The sequence below is a fragment of the Eublepharis macularius genome, chromosome 17 (genome assembly GCF_028583425.1).
Source record: "Eublepharis macularius isolate TG4126 chromosome 17, MPM_Emac_v1.0, whole genome shotgun sequence".
Classification (NCBI taxonomy): Eukaryota; Metazoa; Chordata; class Lepidosauria; order Squamata; family Eublepharidae; genus Eublepharis; species Eublepharis macularius.
In genome coordinates this window covers 22,326,122-22,340,311 of record NC_072806.1, presented here as the reverse complement: position 1 = coordinate 22,340,311, position 14,190 = coordinate 22,326,122, and the positions used below count along the sequence as shown (strand labels likewise).

The 14,190-nt window shown below is 43.8% G+C and overlaps 1 protein-coding gene across 1 annotated transcript; it reads left to right on the top strand.

Annotated features, from left to right (window-relative positions):
• Positions 1 to 355: 355 nt before the first annotated feature.
• On the top strand, positions 356 to 9,214 carry LOC129344912 (zinc finger protein RFP-like). The gene is made up of 6 exons (XM_055001827.1): positions 356 to 826; positions 3,943 to 4,173; positions 4,753 to 4,775; positions 6,599 to 6,714; positions 7,745 to 7,783; positions 8,697 to 9,214. Exons 1-6 carry the CDS (start codon positions 356 to 358, stop codon positions 9,212 to 9,214), a joined length of 1,398 nt encoding a protein of 465 aa, XP_054857802.1.
• Positions 9,215 to 14,190: the final 4,976 nt, after the last annotated feature.

Sequence of the window (14,190 nt, the reverse complement as noted above, 5' to 3'; positions counted from 1 at the left end):
TTGAATTTAATGTTTGAGTTGCCCTTAAAAAGATAATTCCATTGTGCCCTTTAAATGCCTACTGAAGTTGCCTTTATACTCTTTCAACTTCTTATTCTTCAGTTTTATTGGTTTTTATAGTTTTACTTGCTTATGAGGTGTGTGTGGGTCTGTGTGTATCTGTGCGCATGCATGAATATGTTTGGTAAGCCTATTCAGGACTTTCTTAATGGAGAATCCTTTTGAAATGTCTTTCTTGTTTTTCTTCTAGGGAAGGTGGTAACTCTCCCCCATTCTTCCTCCATCTTGGCCTCCAAACTAACCTGCCTCCCTTTCTACTAGTTGCACCGCCCAGTTGCTTTGCATTGACTGAAGCATGGCTGACGAATGTCCCAAAATGAGACTTCGGCAAGAAGTGACTTGTTCCGTCTGCTTGGAATACTTCACTGACCCGTACACGGTTGACTGCGGGCACAATTTCTGCCGCTCCTGCATTGCCCAGTGCTTGGCAGAGTCTCCCACAGAAGTTGCCTGCCCGCAGTGCCGAGTGCAGATTCAGCCCCAGAATTTCAAGCAAAACAGGTACATGGCCAATTTTGTTGAAATATCCAAACAGTTGAGTGGACACAAAGAGAGAAACCCTCGAAGGAAGAATATCTGTGAGAGACACCAGGAGTCTCTGAATTTTTTCTGCAGAAATGACCAAGTACGCATCTGTCTGGTGTGTGACAAATCAGAAGAACACGAGGGCCACGACACAATTCCTGTGGAGATGGCTGCACAAGAGTTCAAGGTGGGAATGCGCTCCTCTAGAACCTGTGAAATCACTTTCTATTTGTGTGCATGTGTATGTGTAATCCAATAACAATAGTCTAGTATCTTAATAAAAAAAGAGCCCCATGGCACAGAGTGGTAAGCTGCAGTACTGCAGCCCAAGCTCTGCTCACGACCTGAGTTCGATCCCGGCGGAAGCCGGGTTCAGGTAGCCAGCTCAAGGTTGACTCAGCCTTCCATCCTTCTGAGGTCGGTAAAATGAGTACCCAGTTTCCTGGGGGTAAAGTGTAGATGACTGGGGAAGGCAATGGCAAACTACCCCGTAACAGAAGTCTGCCAAGAAAACATTGTGGTGCGACATCCCCCCATGGGTCAGTAATGACTCGGTGCTTGCACAGGGGACTACCTTTACCTTTAGTATCATAATAAAGATTTTTAGAAAGCATTTTCTCTTCATTACTTTTTAAGCTGGTCTCAATAGAATCATGAAATTTTACAATCACTAAGCTGGATATTAAACAAGAGTATGGGGAGGGGGAAGAAATATATCTGATTTTAAGCATTAATAATAGTAATTTGGGGAGGGGGAAGTACCTTTGCAAGAAGGTAGGTCTATACATTTTAAACATCAGGATTTGTTAAACTAGCGAGCATCAGGACTTGCATTTAGCACTTATATAACATTTTCCAGCTTGGATACAGTTAAATAGGAGAGTAGAAAAGAACAAGAGACCAGTAGCACCTATAAGACTAATAACATTTGTGGTAGGGTATGAGCTTTCGTGAGCCACAGCTCACTATTTCAAAAGCCGAATGATAATAGCCGATGAATGACAATGGCAGGCGTGATTGAATAGGGTGGAGTATGCAGGGGGGTAGTGGATGTGGAGAAATCAGCATTGGTAATGAGACAGAAAGCCTAGGTCTTGATTCAGTCCAGGTGGATGCATTGTCCATGACACAATTCCTGTGGAGGCGGCTGCCCAGGAGTTCAAGGTGGGAACCCAGACAGACTAACATGGCTACCTATCTTTAAGTTGGACAGGTGACCTTGCAATATTGGGAGACTGTGACTCTTTCCAAGTTGCAGAGTGGTTTTCTTGGATGGCCTGAGTGATTTTGACTATCCTCTTTGATGTTGAATAAAACTCACCAAGCTTCTGATTGTGTGTAGTTGGTTTTTCCCTTTTAGGATCGAGTTTTTAACTGCCTGGATCACATAAGGGAAGAGAGAGACAAGGTGATGGACTATAAGCTAAGCACGGTGGAAGAACACCATAATTTAATGGTACGTATGGGTGTTACTGGACGGAATGTGTTAGGAAGACGAGCACACTAAAAAGTTCCTCCTGCCACATATGGATCTTTCATTTCTGAGCATCTGAAAGTCTTGGTTAAGCTGTTTTTGTGAAGGATCTCCATGAGCTTCTTAGGCACTTTCATTATAGACCTGGAAAGTACTGCATTAAGACAAGCTAAACAGCCTGTCCAGAAGGTTGGCTTTGCTAGGTTGTTGCACCCCAAACAATGACTGTTTGACACCTGAAAACCTGTCTGCATTGGTGTCTGTGGAGCAGCTAGCTTGCTTTTGGAAGCAACTCTCCCTTTTCAAGGCTCATGGATTCTTTTTGGTTTCCCAAGTCATTGTCAGTTAGGAGTAGTCCTTTATTCTTTTTTTAATGCTATTGGTTCTTGATTTAACAAATGCTGTAGTAATATGACATGTCTATCTTTTGGATTACTTGATCTTCTGGCCTCTTTTTGTGCATGAGAGGCAGAGAGGAGTTGTGGCACAGTGGCAGAGCATCTGCTCGGCGTGCAAAAGGTCTCAAGTCCAATCCCTGGCATATCTAGTTAAAAGCACCAAGCAGCAGGTGATGTGAAAGATCTCCACCTGAGACCTGGAGAGCTGCTGTCAGTCTAAGTAGACAGCGCTGACTGCGATGGACCGAAGATCTGATTCTGTATAAAGCAGCTTCGTAGGTGTTTGTGTGAGATTTGCCAGTCTCATGTGTGCGACAAAGTAGCCTTTGACTCTCAAAAGCTTCTGCTCAACTTGTTTTATTCTTTAAGGTGCCATGCAGCTCTTTGTTCTGCCCCCTGCGAGGCAAAACAAGTTTAGCTTCTCTTTCCCTTTGCCAAGGCCAGGTTCAAAGGGCTATCCTGGATGAACGGTATGATCCTACTGGGTAGTTCTCTCTGTGTTGAATGTCAGAGCTTATGCTCCGTCTCAGCATTTCTTCAACTCTGTATTGGATTTTTCCTAATGTTACATCTTTGTACACTTGCATTTATTTACTTTATGGCGTTGTTTATTGACATGTCCTTAATACTGAGGGAACTAATCTCACACTATGTAATCTGCCTTGAGTCTCAGTGAGAAAGGCGGACTATAAAGGACAAGTAAATAAATAAAACACTGAACCAACAAGGTTTGTAGGAGCCCAGTTGTACTCGGCTGTCTTTCTGTGCCTCTATCCTGCAGGAAACGGGAGGTGGCTTCAGAGTCCACCATGTGGTCATGGAAGCCTTTGAGACCAGCTCTCATTTCTAATGGGAAAGGTGCATAGGGAGGGGGAGCATGGGGAGAATGGAGCATAAGCATGAACCCTTTGTATTCCTTAAAGCCCCAATGGAGCTCAAAAGAAGCCTCTTCCCTGCCTGTGCCCATGGTCACGTGTGCCCATTCTTGCATGGCAGTATATGCATTCATATTAAAAGTCTGCTTTTTGCCAAGGGACCCCAAACCTAACACTGGCCTAGTTTGTTGCCCACCAACTAGCAGGGCAGGGCTGGTGCACAGCTTTTCCCTCCACCCCTCACCTGATCCTGACATGCCTTGCTTCAGCTTGGTGGACTCCAAGGTCCTTCAGGGAGCTGCTGGTATACATTCACTAAGCCTGCATTATTGATGGGTTTGCCCACAAGATTCCTCTATCTCTGTTCTTTCTTCCTGTTCATACGGGATTGTATGTTTTGCATGCCTTTTGAGAGGGCCACGCATTGGCACCCTTGATCCTGGCCATCCCTGTAAACACTAGGAAGAGAACTCACCAAAGTTTCCTCCTTCTGTATCTTCCACCTTTCAAACTTCCTCAAAAGGACACTCTCTTGGTCTTACCCGTGGCTTATTGGCAAGTCCAGAATGTAACCTGCAGCTTCCCCTCTTTCCTGTCGGCCCTTTTGTAGTTGAAAATGGAAGAAGGGAAGGACAAAATAACTACCGCCTTCCTAGTGCTACGGGAATTTCTGGTGGATGGAGAAATCCTCGTGTCTAACCAACTGGGCAAGGTGGAAAAGGAGATTGCGAGAAAGCTGGAGGAGCACATGAGCAGAGCAGCGGAGAAGCTCTCTTCTTTTGACCACATTTTTGGGAAGATGGAGGAGATGTGTCGACTGCCGGAAGATGAACTCCTGCAGGTAAAGTAGAGGCGGAAATGGCTTGGGCTGTCCTCTGGGGAAAATGGTGTCCCCTGCCTCAAAGCCATTTGTGCTTCTTTAATAAGACAGGTGTGTATACATGGAAGAGGCACATGAGCATCTCGTTTGAGTGTTAACACACTAGCGATCAGTCAGTCACTTCGTTGCTATCATACAGTTAACTTTACTAATATAGTAAACTACTAAAGCTGCACAATTGTACCCCCCACAGACAATGTAGGTTTTTGCTCTGCTTTAAATTTCTGCAAGCTCCGCTGTAGCTTTTGTGAACCCTTGTATTGAAAGAATTAAAAAGCAAAATCTTGCATGTTAAATGTTGCCGGCCTACCCTAAAATTAAAGAGTCTGGGCTGCTTTGATAGAAGTTGTCAATCAATCCACCTGTGTTGTGTTAGCGGAAAGCTGTGCCAACAATAGAAGATTAAATCAAATGCCATAGAAGATTAAATCAAATCACATCAAGATAATTTTTTAAAAAAAAATCTGCTTTGATATGAATTGTCAATAGGGTGGTCTTTGTAAAGCCTTAAGCCATCTTTTTGCTCCTGTTTCCTTTTAGAAAGCTGGAAGTAACTTGCAGAGGTAAGTGGAGTCTATTTATTCTCCTTTGTGCTTGGTCCAAGTCAGGAAGTGTTTTTATAGCATTCAAGGAACATCCTCTGAGCTGGGAGTGGAGGCCTTGTAGAGCTATCTCTTGGCATAGAGATCTTCTTCCTTTGTGAAAGAAGATCTCTAAGGCTGTTACTAGATTGCTAAGCAGTTGGGGTTTTTTTTTTTGAAAACTCAAGACTGACTTGGAATTAGAATACCGATTCCCGCTGGTGTGAGCACTTCTTCCTATGGAGTCTGTTTCCGCTCCCCCGTGGCAGCTTAAAATGCTCCCAAACTCCTGTTGAGGAGCTCTCTGCTCTCCCAGAAACAGGATTTCGGGTCATATTGTAGGCAATCGCAGAATGCAGGAAGATAGTACTCTGTGGGCACAAGGAATTTCATTTTGCAAAAACATTCCTGTATATAACCTTTCAACTGTAGAAACTGAGGGTTAGTCAACTCACTACAGATGCTGGGCAGCTGGTCCCTAGCATTTCCCCTTTCCCCCCAACCGTGATCAGGCTACAGAACTTGTCACAAGCAGCTTCAGAGAATCTTAATGGTCCCACCCCATCCAAAGTTCCATGACTTGTCCTCTTAAGAGGCTTAGCACGGCAACAGTTAGATCTCCCCCTCACCACCCACCACTGATCCAGACTCTGGGACCAGATATCTGTGTTTCCCTAGCATGGAGGACCAAACTAGATGTGACAGAATCTTCGTGTATGACATAGGGAAGGCAGTGCTGTTTTGAAGCCTAAAATGGGCAATTTAAAATGGAGAGAAACGCTCGTTGTCGTGCCAGGGGCACGATCACGATCAAGCCTTTAATTAATTTTAAATTAATTAATTTTAAATTAATTTTAGGTTTTAAAACAGAGGTGGCACCTCTGTGTTGCGCACTTGGATGCTGTCACATCTCGCTTGGCCGTGACGAAACGTATACAAAACAAGATACTTGCAATATCTGACCTCACGTGCAGTTCATTGGAGAAACTTCCTTTATCCATCCATGTGCGGCAGAGGTCTGCTGTTCTAGGTGCAGTTGGGATCCCAATGAGGAACTCTGTTGCTCAATTCTGTTAATTTTGTATGCAAAGGACTGCGTGTCTGTAAGTAGTATACTTCTTGTGCCCTGGTGCAGATGGGCTGCAGCTCAGTTCCTGGGCATCTGATCTGCACGAAGAATCAATCCATGGAATCTTCACATATTAGGAAGGACTTCATTCTTTGCAAAACCTGGTGGTCAAAATAGATAATACAGAGTTAGATGGACTCAGGGGTCATTTCGTAGAAAAAGAGCTGGAGGAACTCATTAGCATGACTCATTAGCATATGCCACACCTCTTGCCATCACCGGAAGTGTGTCATTAGTATAACTGACTTGCATATGCCACACCGCCTTGCATCACCTATTCTGGCTGTTTTGGACCCAATCCTGGCCATTCAGGGCTGAAATTGGGCCCAAAATGGCGAAAAGGGGCCCAAAATGGTCAGGATCAGGCCACTGCTGAGTGGGAGAGCGATCCACCACCCATCAGAAGCCCGATCCAGGCCCCAATCCAGGCTGAAACGGGCCCAAAATGGTGGAGAGTCAGGTGGGCGGGGCCACCTGACATGTGACCTCTTTGGGGAACTGCCAGAACGGCGTTCCTGTGCATTCCCCCTCGAAATGAGACCTGGATGGACTGGTGGCCTGACTTGATAACGAAGTTCCATTATAGGTTCATTCGCTCTCTGTTGCTGCATTTAACAGGCAGGGGAAGGGAGGTGTAGATTAGATGGATGGCAGGTAAATATTGGTTTCCTTCCAGGTGGGCAAGGGAGAAATTTGAGAAACCAGTGGCATACTCCGCGGCACTGAAATGGAAATTATGGGAGATCTGCGATATTCACAACTTTCTGGAGGTTTCTGTGAATCGAGTCCGAGGTAAGAAAGGAGGACTTGTCTGATATGATTAATGCTGGAAATACTATTGCTCTGAAATCTGGAGAAATAAATTTGTGAATAGCCACTGGAAAACATGCATATCTATGGGAAACGTGCATATCTATGGACAAGAAGCTGTCGTCTCTGAGCAGAATGTTAGGGACTCCAGCCTCAACTCTTCTCCCCCATGTCCTGCATTTTTGGCCTCATGCTCAGAACATGGACAAATTTCTTAAAAATCAAACTATAGAGTAGCAAATAGGGGATTAATGGAGATGTTACATCTCTTAAATCTGCAACCTCAAAGAGGACAGGAGAAAAGAATTACTAGTTTTTGAGTTGACTGTAACTGGAACCAAAACATCTGACTGGCCCTACTCATCTCTGTCTGTTCCTGGACCAATTTAACATCCCAACCTGTGCCTGGCGGCCACCTGCCTTTCTTCCCATAAAAGATCGTAAGTTTCTGGGAAGGCTCATACTAGGGTTGCCAATTCTGGGGTGGGAAATTCCTGGAGATTGGAGGTTGGAGCCTGGGGAGAGAGGGATGAGGGGAAGGAAGGTATAATTCTGTTGAGTCCACTCTCCTAAGCAACTACTTTTTACAGGGGAACTGATGTCTGTTCTCTGAAGATCAGTTGAATTTCCAGGAGATCAGGCCATACCAGGAAGATATGAACCCTCCCCCTACTCCTGGATCACTTAGAGCCAAGCTACAAGTGAGGAATGACACTTGCCTGGCAAGTGAACAGACTCGCGTGTATTCCTCCCTGTTCACTTGCCATTCACTTGCGCTTCACTTGATCAAGTGAAGCGCAAGTGAATGGCAAGTAAACAGGGAGGAATACACGCGAGTCTGTTCACTTGCCAGGCAAGTGTCATTCCTCACTTGTAGCTTGGCTCTTAGTCTAAAGGCTTCACTAGAGACTGGAATAAAGGAGCAAAGGGCTGAAATAAAACCAGCCAATAGTTGTGTGGTGATGTGTCCTTTTATCTATTTAGTTACTATTTCCCCCTCTTACTTCCACAGCCCTTTTTGACGTTGGATTTCAGCTGCAGTACCAGAAAGGTAAATTTGTATGAAGCTTCTATAGGCCAGGTTGGTATGTCTAAGTCAGTATTGTCCAGCTGCCTGTCAGCGGGTCTCAGGCTGGAGGAAAAAGTAGTTGTTAGGAGAAGTAGCTGCTGTGCTGAAACCTGTGGAGTCTTTCCTAGCTAGAACTGCACTCTGCTGTTGGGAGATATTTCCTGCTGAACTTCCTGTTCTAACACAGGAAGATTGGGACGCTCCAGTTGTTACTGCAGGGCATAGAAAGCATCTTTCTCCCTTTTCATTGGCACGTAGCTCCAGAAATGTTCTCCTCCCAGCAAGGATAGCTATTGCTATCTGTCACAGAGAAAATTGGAAGTTATTCCTTTCCAGGGGTCATTTCGTAGAAAAAGAGCTGCAGGAACTCATTAGCATAACTCATTTGCATAACTTATCAGCATATGCCACGCCCCTTGCCATCACCAGAAGTGTGTCATTGGCATAACTGATTTGCATATGCCACACCCCCTGACCTCACCTATCCTGGCTGTTTTGATCCCAATCTTGGCCATTCAGGGCCAAAATTGGGCCCAAAATGGCAAAAAGGGGCTGAAAAGGGGCCCAAAATTGTCAGAATTGGGCCGCTGCTGAGCGGGAGAGTGATCCACCACCTGTAAGAGGCCCGATCCTGGCCGTTTTAGGCCCAATCCAGGCCAAAATGGGCCCAAAATGGCTGCGCCAGGTGGGCGGTGCCACCTGACATGTGACCTCTTTGGAGAACTACCGGAACTACGTTCCTGCACATTCCCCCTCAAAATGAGCCCTGTTCCTTTCTGTTTCTTTATAATTGTTTTTTTCTTTTTTAGTTTTTTCACTGTTTAAAATTTTTAATAAAATTTATGTGGCGGGGAGAGATCCTGCTAACTACTTTCTCCACTCCCTTCTCCTACAGCAATTGTGACTTTCGATCCTGCTACGGCACACCCCAAGCTTGTCCTATCTGAGGATTGTAAAACAGTGAGATGGGATAACCAGGATCGAGCAGTGCCTGACATTCCAGGGAGGTTTGACCTCCATCCTTGTGTGCTCGGCTGCGAAGGGTTCAACTTGGGCAGACTTTATTGGGATGTCGATGTGGGGGTTGAGGGCGACTGGGCCGTCGGAGTGGCCAAGGAGTCCGTAGAGCGCAAGGGTGAGATTGTTCTAAGCTCTGAGAAAGGTATCTTTGCTATCGGGAAGTGCGGGGACCGATATTGGGCTTTTGAAGAGTTGAATGTTGCTTTCCCATGGAAACCTTTGAAGCCCATGACAATCAGAGTCGCACTGGACTACATTGGGGCGGGTGTGGGATTCTCTGATGCTGACACTGCTGCAGAACTTTTTGAGTTCAGAGAAGATTCGTTTACTGATGAGAGACTTTACCCCTTCTTCTGGCTACAGAAAGGTGCCCAGCTCAAAATCCATTCTTAGGACGGCACAAGTAAAACCTACCTGACGGAAATGGTATTATTTTTTGGCCTCTGACCATTTCAATCCTAGTTGGTAAACAAGCTTTGCTGAGAAAAACAGGGTTTTTTTTTACTTTGTAAAGTTGCTCCTGTAAAGCTTATTTCAACCAAGTTTGTTGCATGTGGTTGTTCAATGTATTTGAAGCAACATACAATGTTGCTTGAGTCTCTGAATATTGAATAAAGTTGTAATTTTATCATAAGTTGCCTAATTTAAAAGGTACAGTTTTTCCAGGGGCGAGGGGTACTATAACAGATGCGCAGTGTCCCAATTTTCTCATTTCCTGTGGCAAAGGATCACAAAGCCAACAGGACTGCACCAAGGTACATAATTTACATTTTATTATACCCCGCCTTGAGCCTGTTCGCGGGAAGGGAGGGCTAAAAATCGAATTAATGAATACATTAAATAAATAAAAAGAAACACTTTCACAGAAGCAGGATTGTAGTCCAGTGGCACCTTGGAGACCAACATGATTTTCAGGGTATAAACTTTAGAGAGTCGGAGCTCCCTTCTTCGGATACAGGGAGGATAGAGACCCATGAGCCTTTATATAACAGTCAGGAGGTGGATGGGTTTGAATCAAAGAAGGGTCTGGATGTAAAGGTATGATACAGCTTAATTAAAGAAACCATTACTATGTATGGATTGTGAAAGTTGAACAGTGAAGAGAGCTGACAAAAAAAATGATTCATGCTGGAGTACTGTGCATACATGGACGACCAAAAAGACAGACAGGTGGGTACTAGATCAAATCAAGCCTAAATTCTTCCTAGAAGCTAAAATGGCAAAACTGATGCTATCATACTTTAATCACATCATGAGAAGACAAGATTCTCTGGACAAGTCAATGATGAGAAAAGTGAAAGGCAAAAGGAAAAGAGGAAGACCTAAAATGAGATGGCGTGACTCAATAAAAGAAGCTGCATCCCCCAGTTTGCAGGATCTGAGCAAGTCTGTTAATGGTAGGACATTTTGGAGGTCTTTCATTCATAGAGTTTCCATAGGTTGGAGGTGACTTGACAGCACATAACATACACACAATTAGAGCAAAAATTAGCATCTATAGTGAGATAAGAATCCTATGTGTCTCTTTGGAGTGGGGAGTTTCCATTGTTCTAAACTTGTAAATGAACTCAAGTTCAGCAATCTCATGTTGAAATCTGTCTTTGAAGCTTCTTCGTTTGAAAATCGTCACTTTCAGGTCAGCAATGGAATGTCTTAGAAGATTAAAATGTTCTGTTGTTTTTTAGTGTTAGTTTTTCATGTCAGATTTATGTCCATTTATTGTTCTGTGTACGAGTTGAGCTGTTTGGGAGAACATTTTAATCTTCCTTCACATATTGCTGCTCTAAAAGTGGCTGTCCTCAAACAAAGAAGCTTCAATGGCAGATTACAATGTGAGCTTGCTGAGCTTGCATTATTTACAAATTCAGAACAATGGAACCACCTGGATTGAATCAAGGCATAGGATTCCTGTATCACTATAGATGCTAATTTCTGCTTTAACCAAGCTACATTGTACCGTTACAGCCTTTCTTCCTTCTTTGCTTCACCCCATTCCCTTCCTGACAGCTATATAAGGCCTTGGGGGTCTCCTCCCTGTATCTGAAAGGGAAGCTTTGACTCTTTTTTAAAAGACTTTGTTTTTGTTCTGTTAAATTAAAAATGGAAAATAATCTAACACAGTAACTAACATATGTGACCACATTAATTGAATACAGCATTAAGTTAGTAATCGGCACAGGTGAAAACAGTAAACATCCGTGTCACATAATATTTGATGATAGCAGACATACACAAGTCAAAGAGATGATAAGATCGTGTAAATCATATTGTCAAGTATCTGCGAATGGTGGAGCTATAATATAATTAAGATACGGGAGCCACAAATTGGCAAAGTTGGATTGAAAATGGGGATTGTCTAATGAATGGAGATGGTCAGCCAGCTTTTCCATTATAAAAAGGTCCTAGATTGTATTATACCACCGTGAGAGAGAGGGTAAAAGGGCCTTATTCCATGAGGATGCTATATTCAATTTGGCTGCTGCCAGCAGGAACAAAATCAAGTCTCTTCTAATGTTTGGGATGTTGTCATCTTCCCACAAGCCTAAAAGAAAAAGCTCAGGTTGCGATGGGATGGTATAACTCGTGATTTCCTTAATGTGCAAAAGAATTTCCCCCCAATAGGATTGAACAGCCGGGCAGCTCCACCAACAGTGGATAAAACTTCCCAGCTGACCACATGCCCTCCAGCACAGTGGACTGTAGCTACTTTTAATCTTATGCAGTTGACACGGATATCTATACCATCTAGCTAATATTTTAAAAGAAAGGGTTTGAATCCTAATAGCTCTAGAATTGAGTGGCTTGGCTTTCCATATGGTTTCCCATTGAGTTTCAGACAATTTAAAGCCACAGTCTCTGTCTCAGAGTTTGATAGCTTTGACTCTTAAAAGCTTATACCCTGGAAAATCCTGCTATTCTACTGCAGATCAACGTGGCTTCCTACCTGAAACTTTCAAAACAGTTTCACATACTAATGTGAACTCTGTTGGACCAGACCAGTTGTCCATCTAGTCCAATACCTTGTGTGTCTTTTGCATCCCATGTGGAAAGCTTGCTGGGAGGCCAAAGATGCTGGTGATTAGAGCTATGCTACCTTTAAACTTGGAGGTTCCACCTCTCTACTGAGGGACTCATCCTCCAGGAATTTACCTAATCCCTTCTTAAAGCCACCTAAAACTAGTGGTGAACACCCCGCCTTATGCGGGGAGAGTTCTATGAATTCCCTATTGTGTTAAGGACTTCTTTCAGCTGTCTTGACTCTACTGCCTGTCATCGCTGTTGCGTGCTCCCAAGTTCTATTATTAAGGAGAGAGTTCTGTCTACTTCCCCACCTTGTGTGATTTGTTAAACCTCTATTATGTCTTCCTGGCCTTCCCAATCTTCTCTAAATGAAAAAGGCACTTTTCATAAGGAAACTACTTTGGACTCGATCATTTGGACTGCCTCTTTTGATACATTTTCCCATCTTTGACCCTTTTCAGAAGAGTTAACTGCAGCTGCAGCAGAAACCTATGCCAAAGGAGTTACAATACTGGCCACTTTCTTTTGAGTCCCTTTCCTAATAATTTGTAGCATAGAATTGGCCTCTTTGGCTATTGTCAGTGCATATTCTGACACTTATCAAGCTATCTACCCAGGCCCCTAAGCTCTTCTTTTCCTGGTCACGCACTATCAGCTTATAAAGGGTATAAGTGTAGCAATTACCTTCGAATTTATGTGAGAACAGGGAGCTTGATGCATTGAATCTCTCAATCACTCGGCAATCATATTTCAAGGCTTAGTGTTTATTAGGTGTTTCTCCTACAAGAATGTAATGGTTGTAACTTTTACAATAGCCTTGTAAGGCAGGCCAGTCTTATCCTTGTATTGTTGGGTGGGGTGATTGAGACAGAGAGTGAGTGGCTTGACTAAGACCATTTTGTGAGCTTGTGAAAGAGCTGATAAGTAAATTAGGGACCTCTGTGGTCCTTTATAGTTACTAGTTTGCCATTTGTTTATCTGTGCCAACCTTTCAGCCTTAAAGGGCTTGTTTAGTGTTCACAGTATTGTGGATGCCCATATTCAAAACCTGAATTACTATTTAAACACAAGAAAGGTGGGAGAAATGAGAGGGTATAGAAATGTGAGTTCTGACCGAAACAGTGTTAATGATAAATTATCAAGTGCCTTTCAGGCTGGGATGAAGGAAGAAGTCAATTGTTGGGTTCTAAGTCACAGATTACAGGCACGGTCTGAGTCCTACAAACTCTGAGGGATAAAAGGCCCATGCCAGAAAATGGCTGCTGTTTTGCCTACTTCCCTTTGTATTGTTCCATGGGCTGTGTCTGCCTGCAGTTCCTTTTTGCAGAGAAAAATCCCCTCCTTCAGGAGTTTACCTCAGCCTGTCAATTCTCCTGGCCTGTTTCCCAGGCCACAAATATGTTTGAAAATGCTTGTGTGTGTTAATGAACAAGCTGGGGGGAACTGTGAGAAATCTCCCTTAACCTCCATAATCTCCCATTCCAATGTTCTATAAATGCGTGGGGCCTATTCCTGCCCAACTACTTTCCATATTCATGTGTGTGTGAGAGAGATGTATATAATATTGTTTTGAGGGTTGAAAACTCTTTAAAACCAGTTCAAAGCATAAATTAGCTGTGTGGGACATGGATTGATTAGCACCCCATGACATCCACAAGAACCCTCCCATATCCTCAGAGGAAAGGCAGTTAGAAAAATTTCCACTTTCAAAAATGAGATGGAAAAGTATGAATGTTCCTGGGCTGCTCTGCAAACGTTATGAAACCTCTGCTTTTATATTAGAGTCCCCAATCTTGTTGAATCTGTGAGTATTTTTGAGACTGAAGAATAGGCACTATCACAAAATGGCTGCCATGAGGTAGGCCCCAAGGTCAATCTCCAAAACAGCAGCTGTGAGGTATTGCAGCCAAGAAAACATTGCAAGCCAAGTGCCCTACTACAATGGAGGTGCTCCCTTCAAATGAAAGGGATGCCTTCTGGCTTCTTCTGAAACACCTCATGCTTCCAATGACATGGAGGAAAGTCAGCGTTGCCTCCTTGTTTTGCGGGAAGAGATACTTTACTGAAGAAGCAAAATGAGCGCCCAGAAAACACCTCATCAGTTTCCATGGCACCACATTGAGTGTCTCTGCTTTAGATTGTGCTGAGGTTTTCTGTGGCTAGTGCATATATTGAAGATAGCAACAGGGATCAATGACTAACTCGTCAGTGGTTTCTGAGCAGGAAGAAAATAACCTGATCGTGGTCACTGCTGGCGCTGGCCGCAACTGAACCAAAGCACCTTTTGTTCTCTCTCAGGCAGGGAACTTTGTGGTCAGAAAAATCTCACCCAAATAGCGATGTTAATG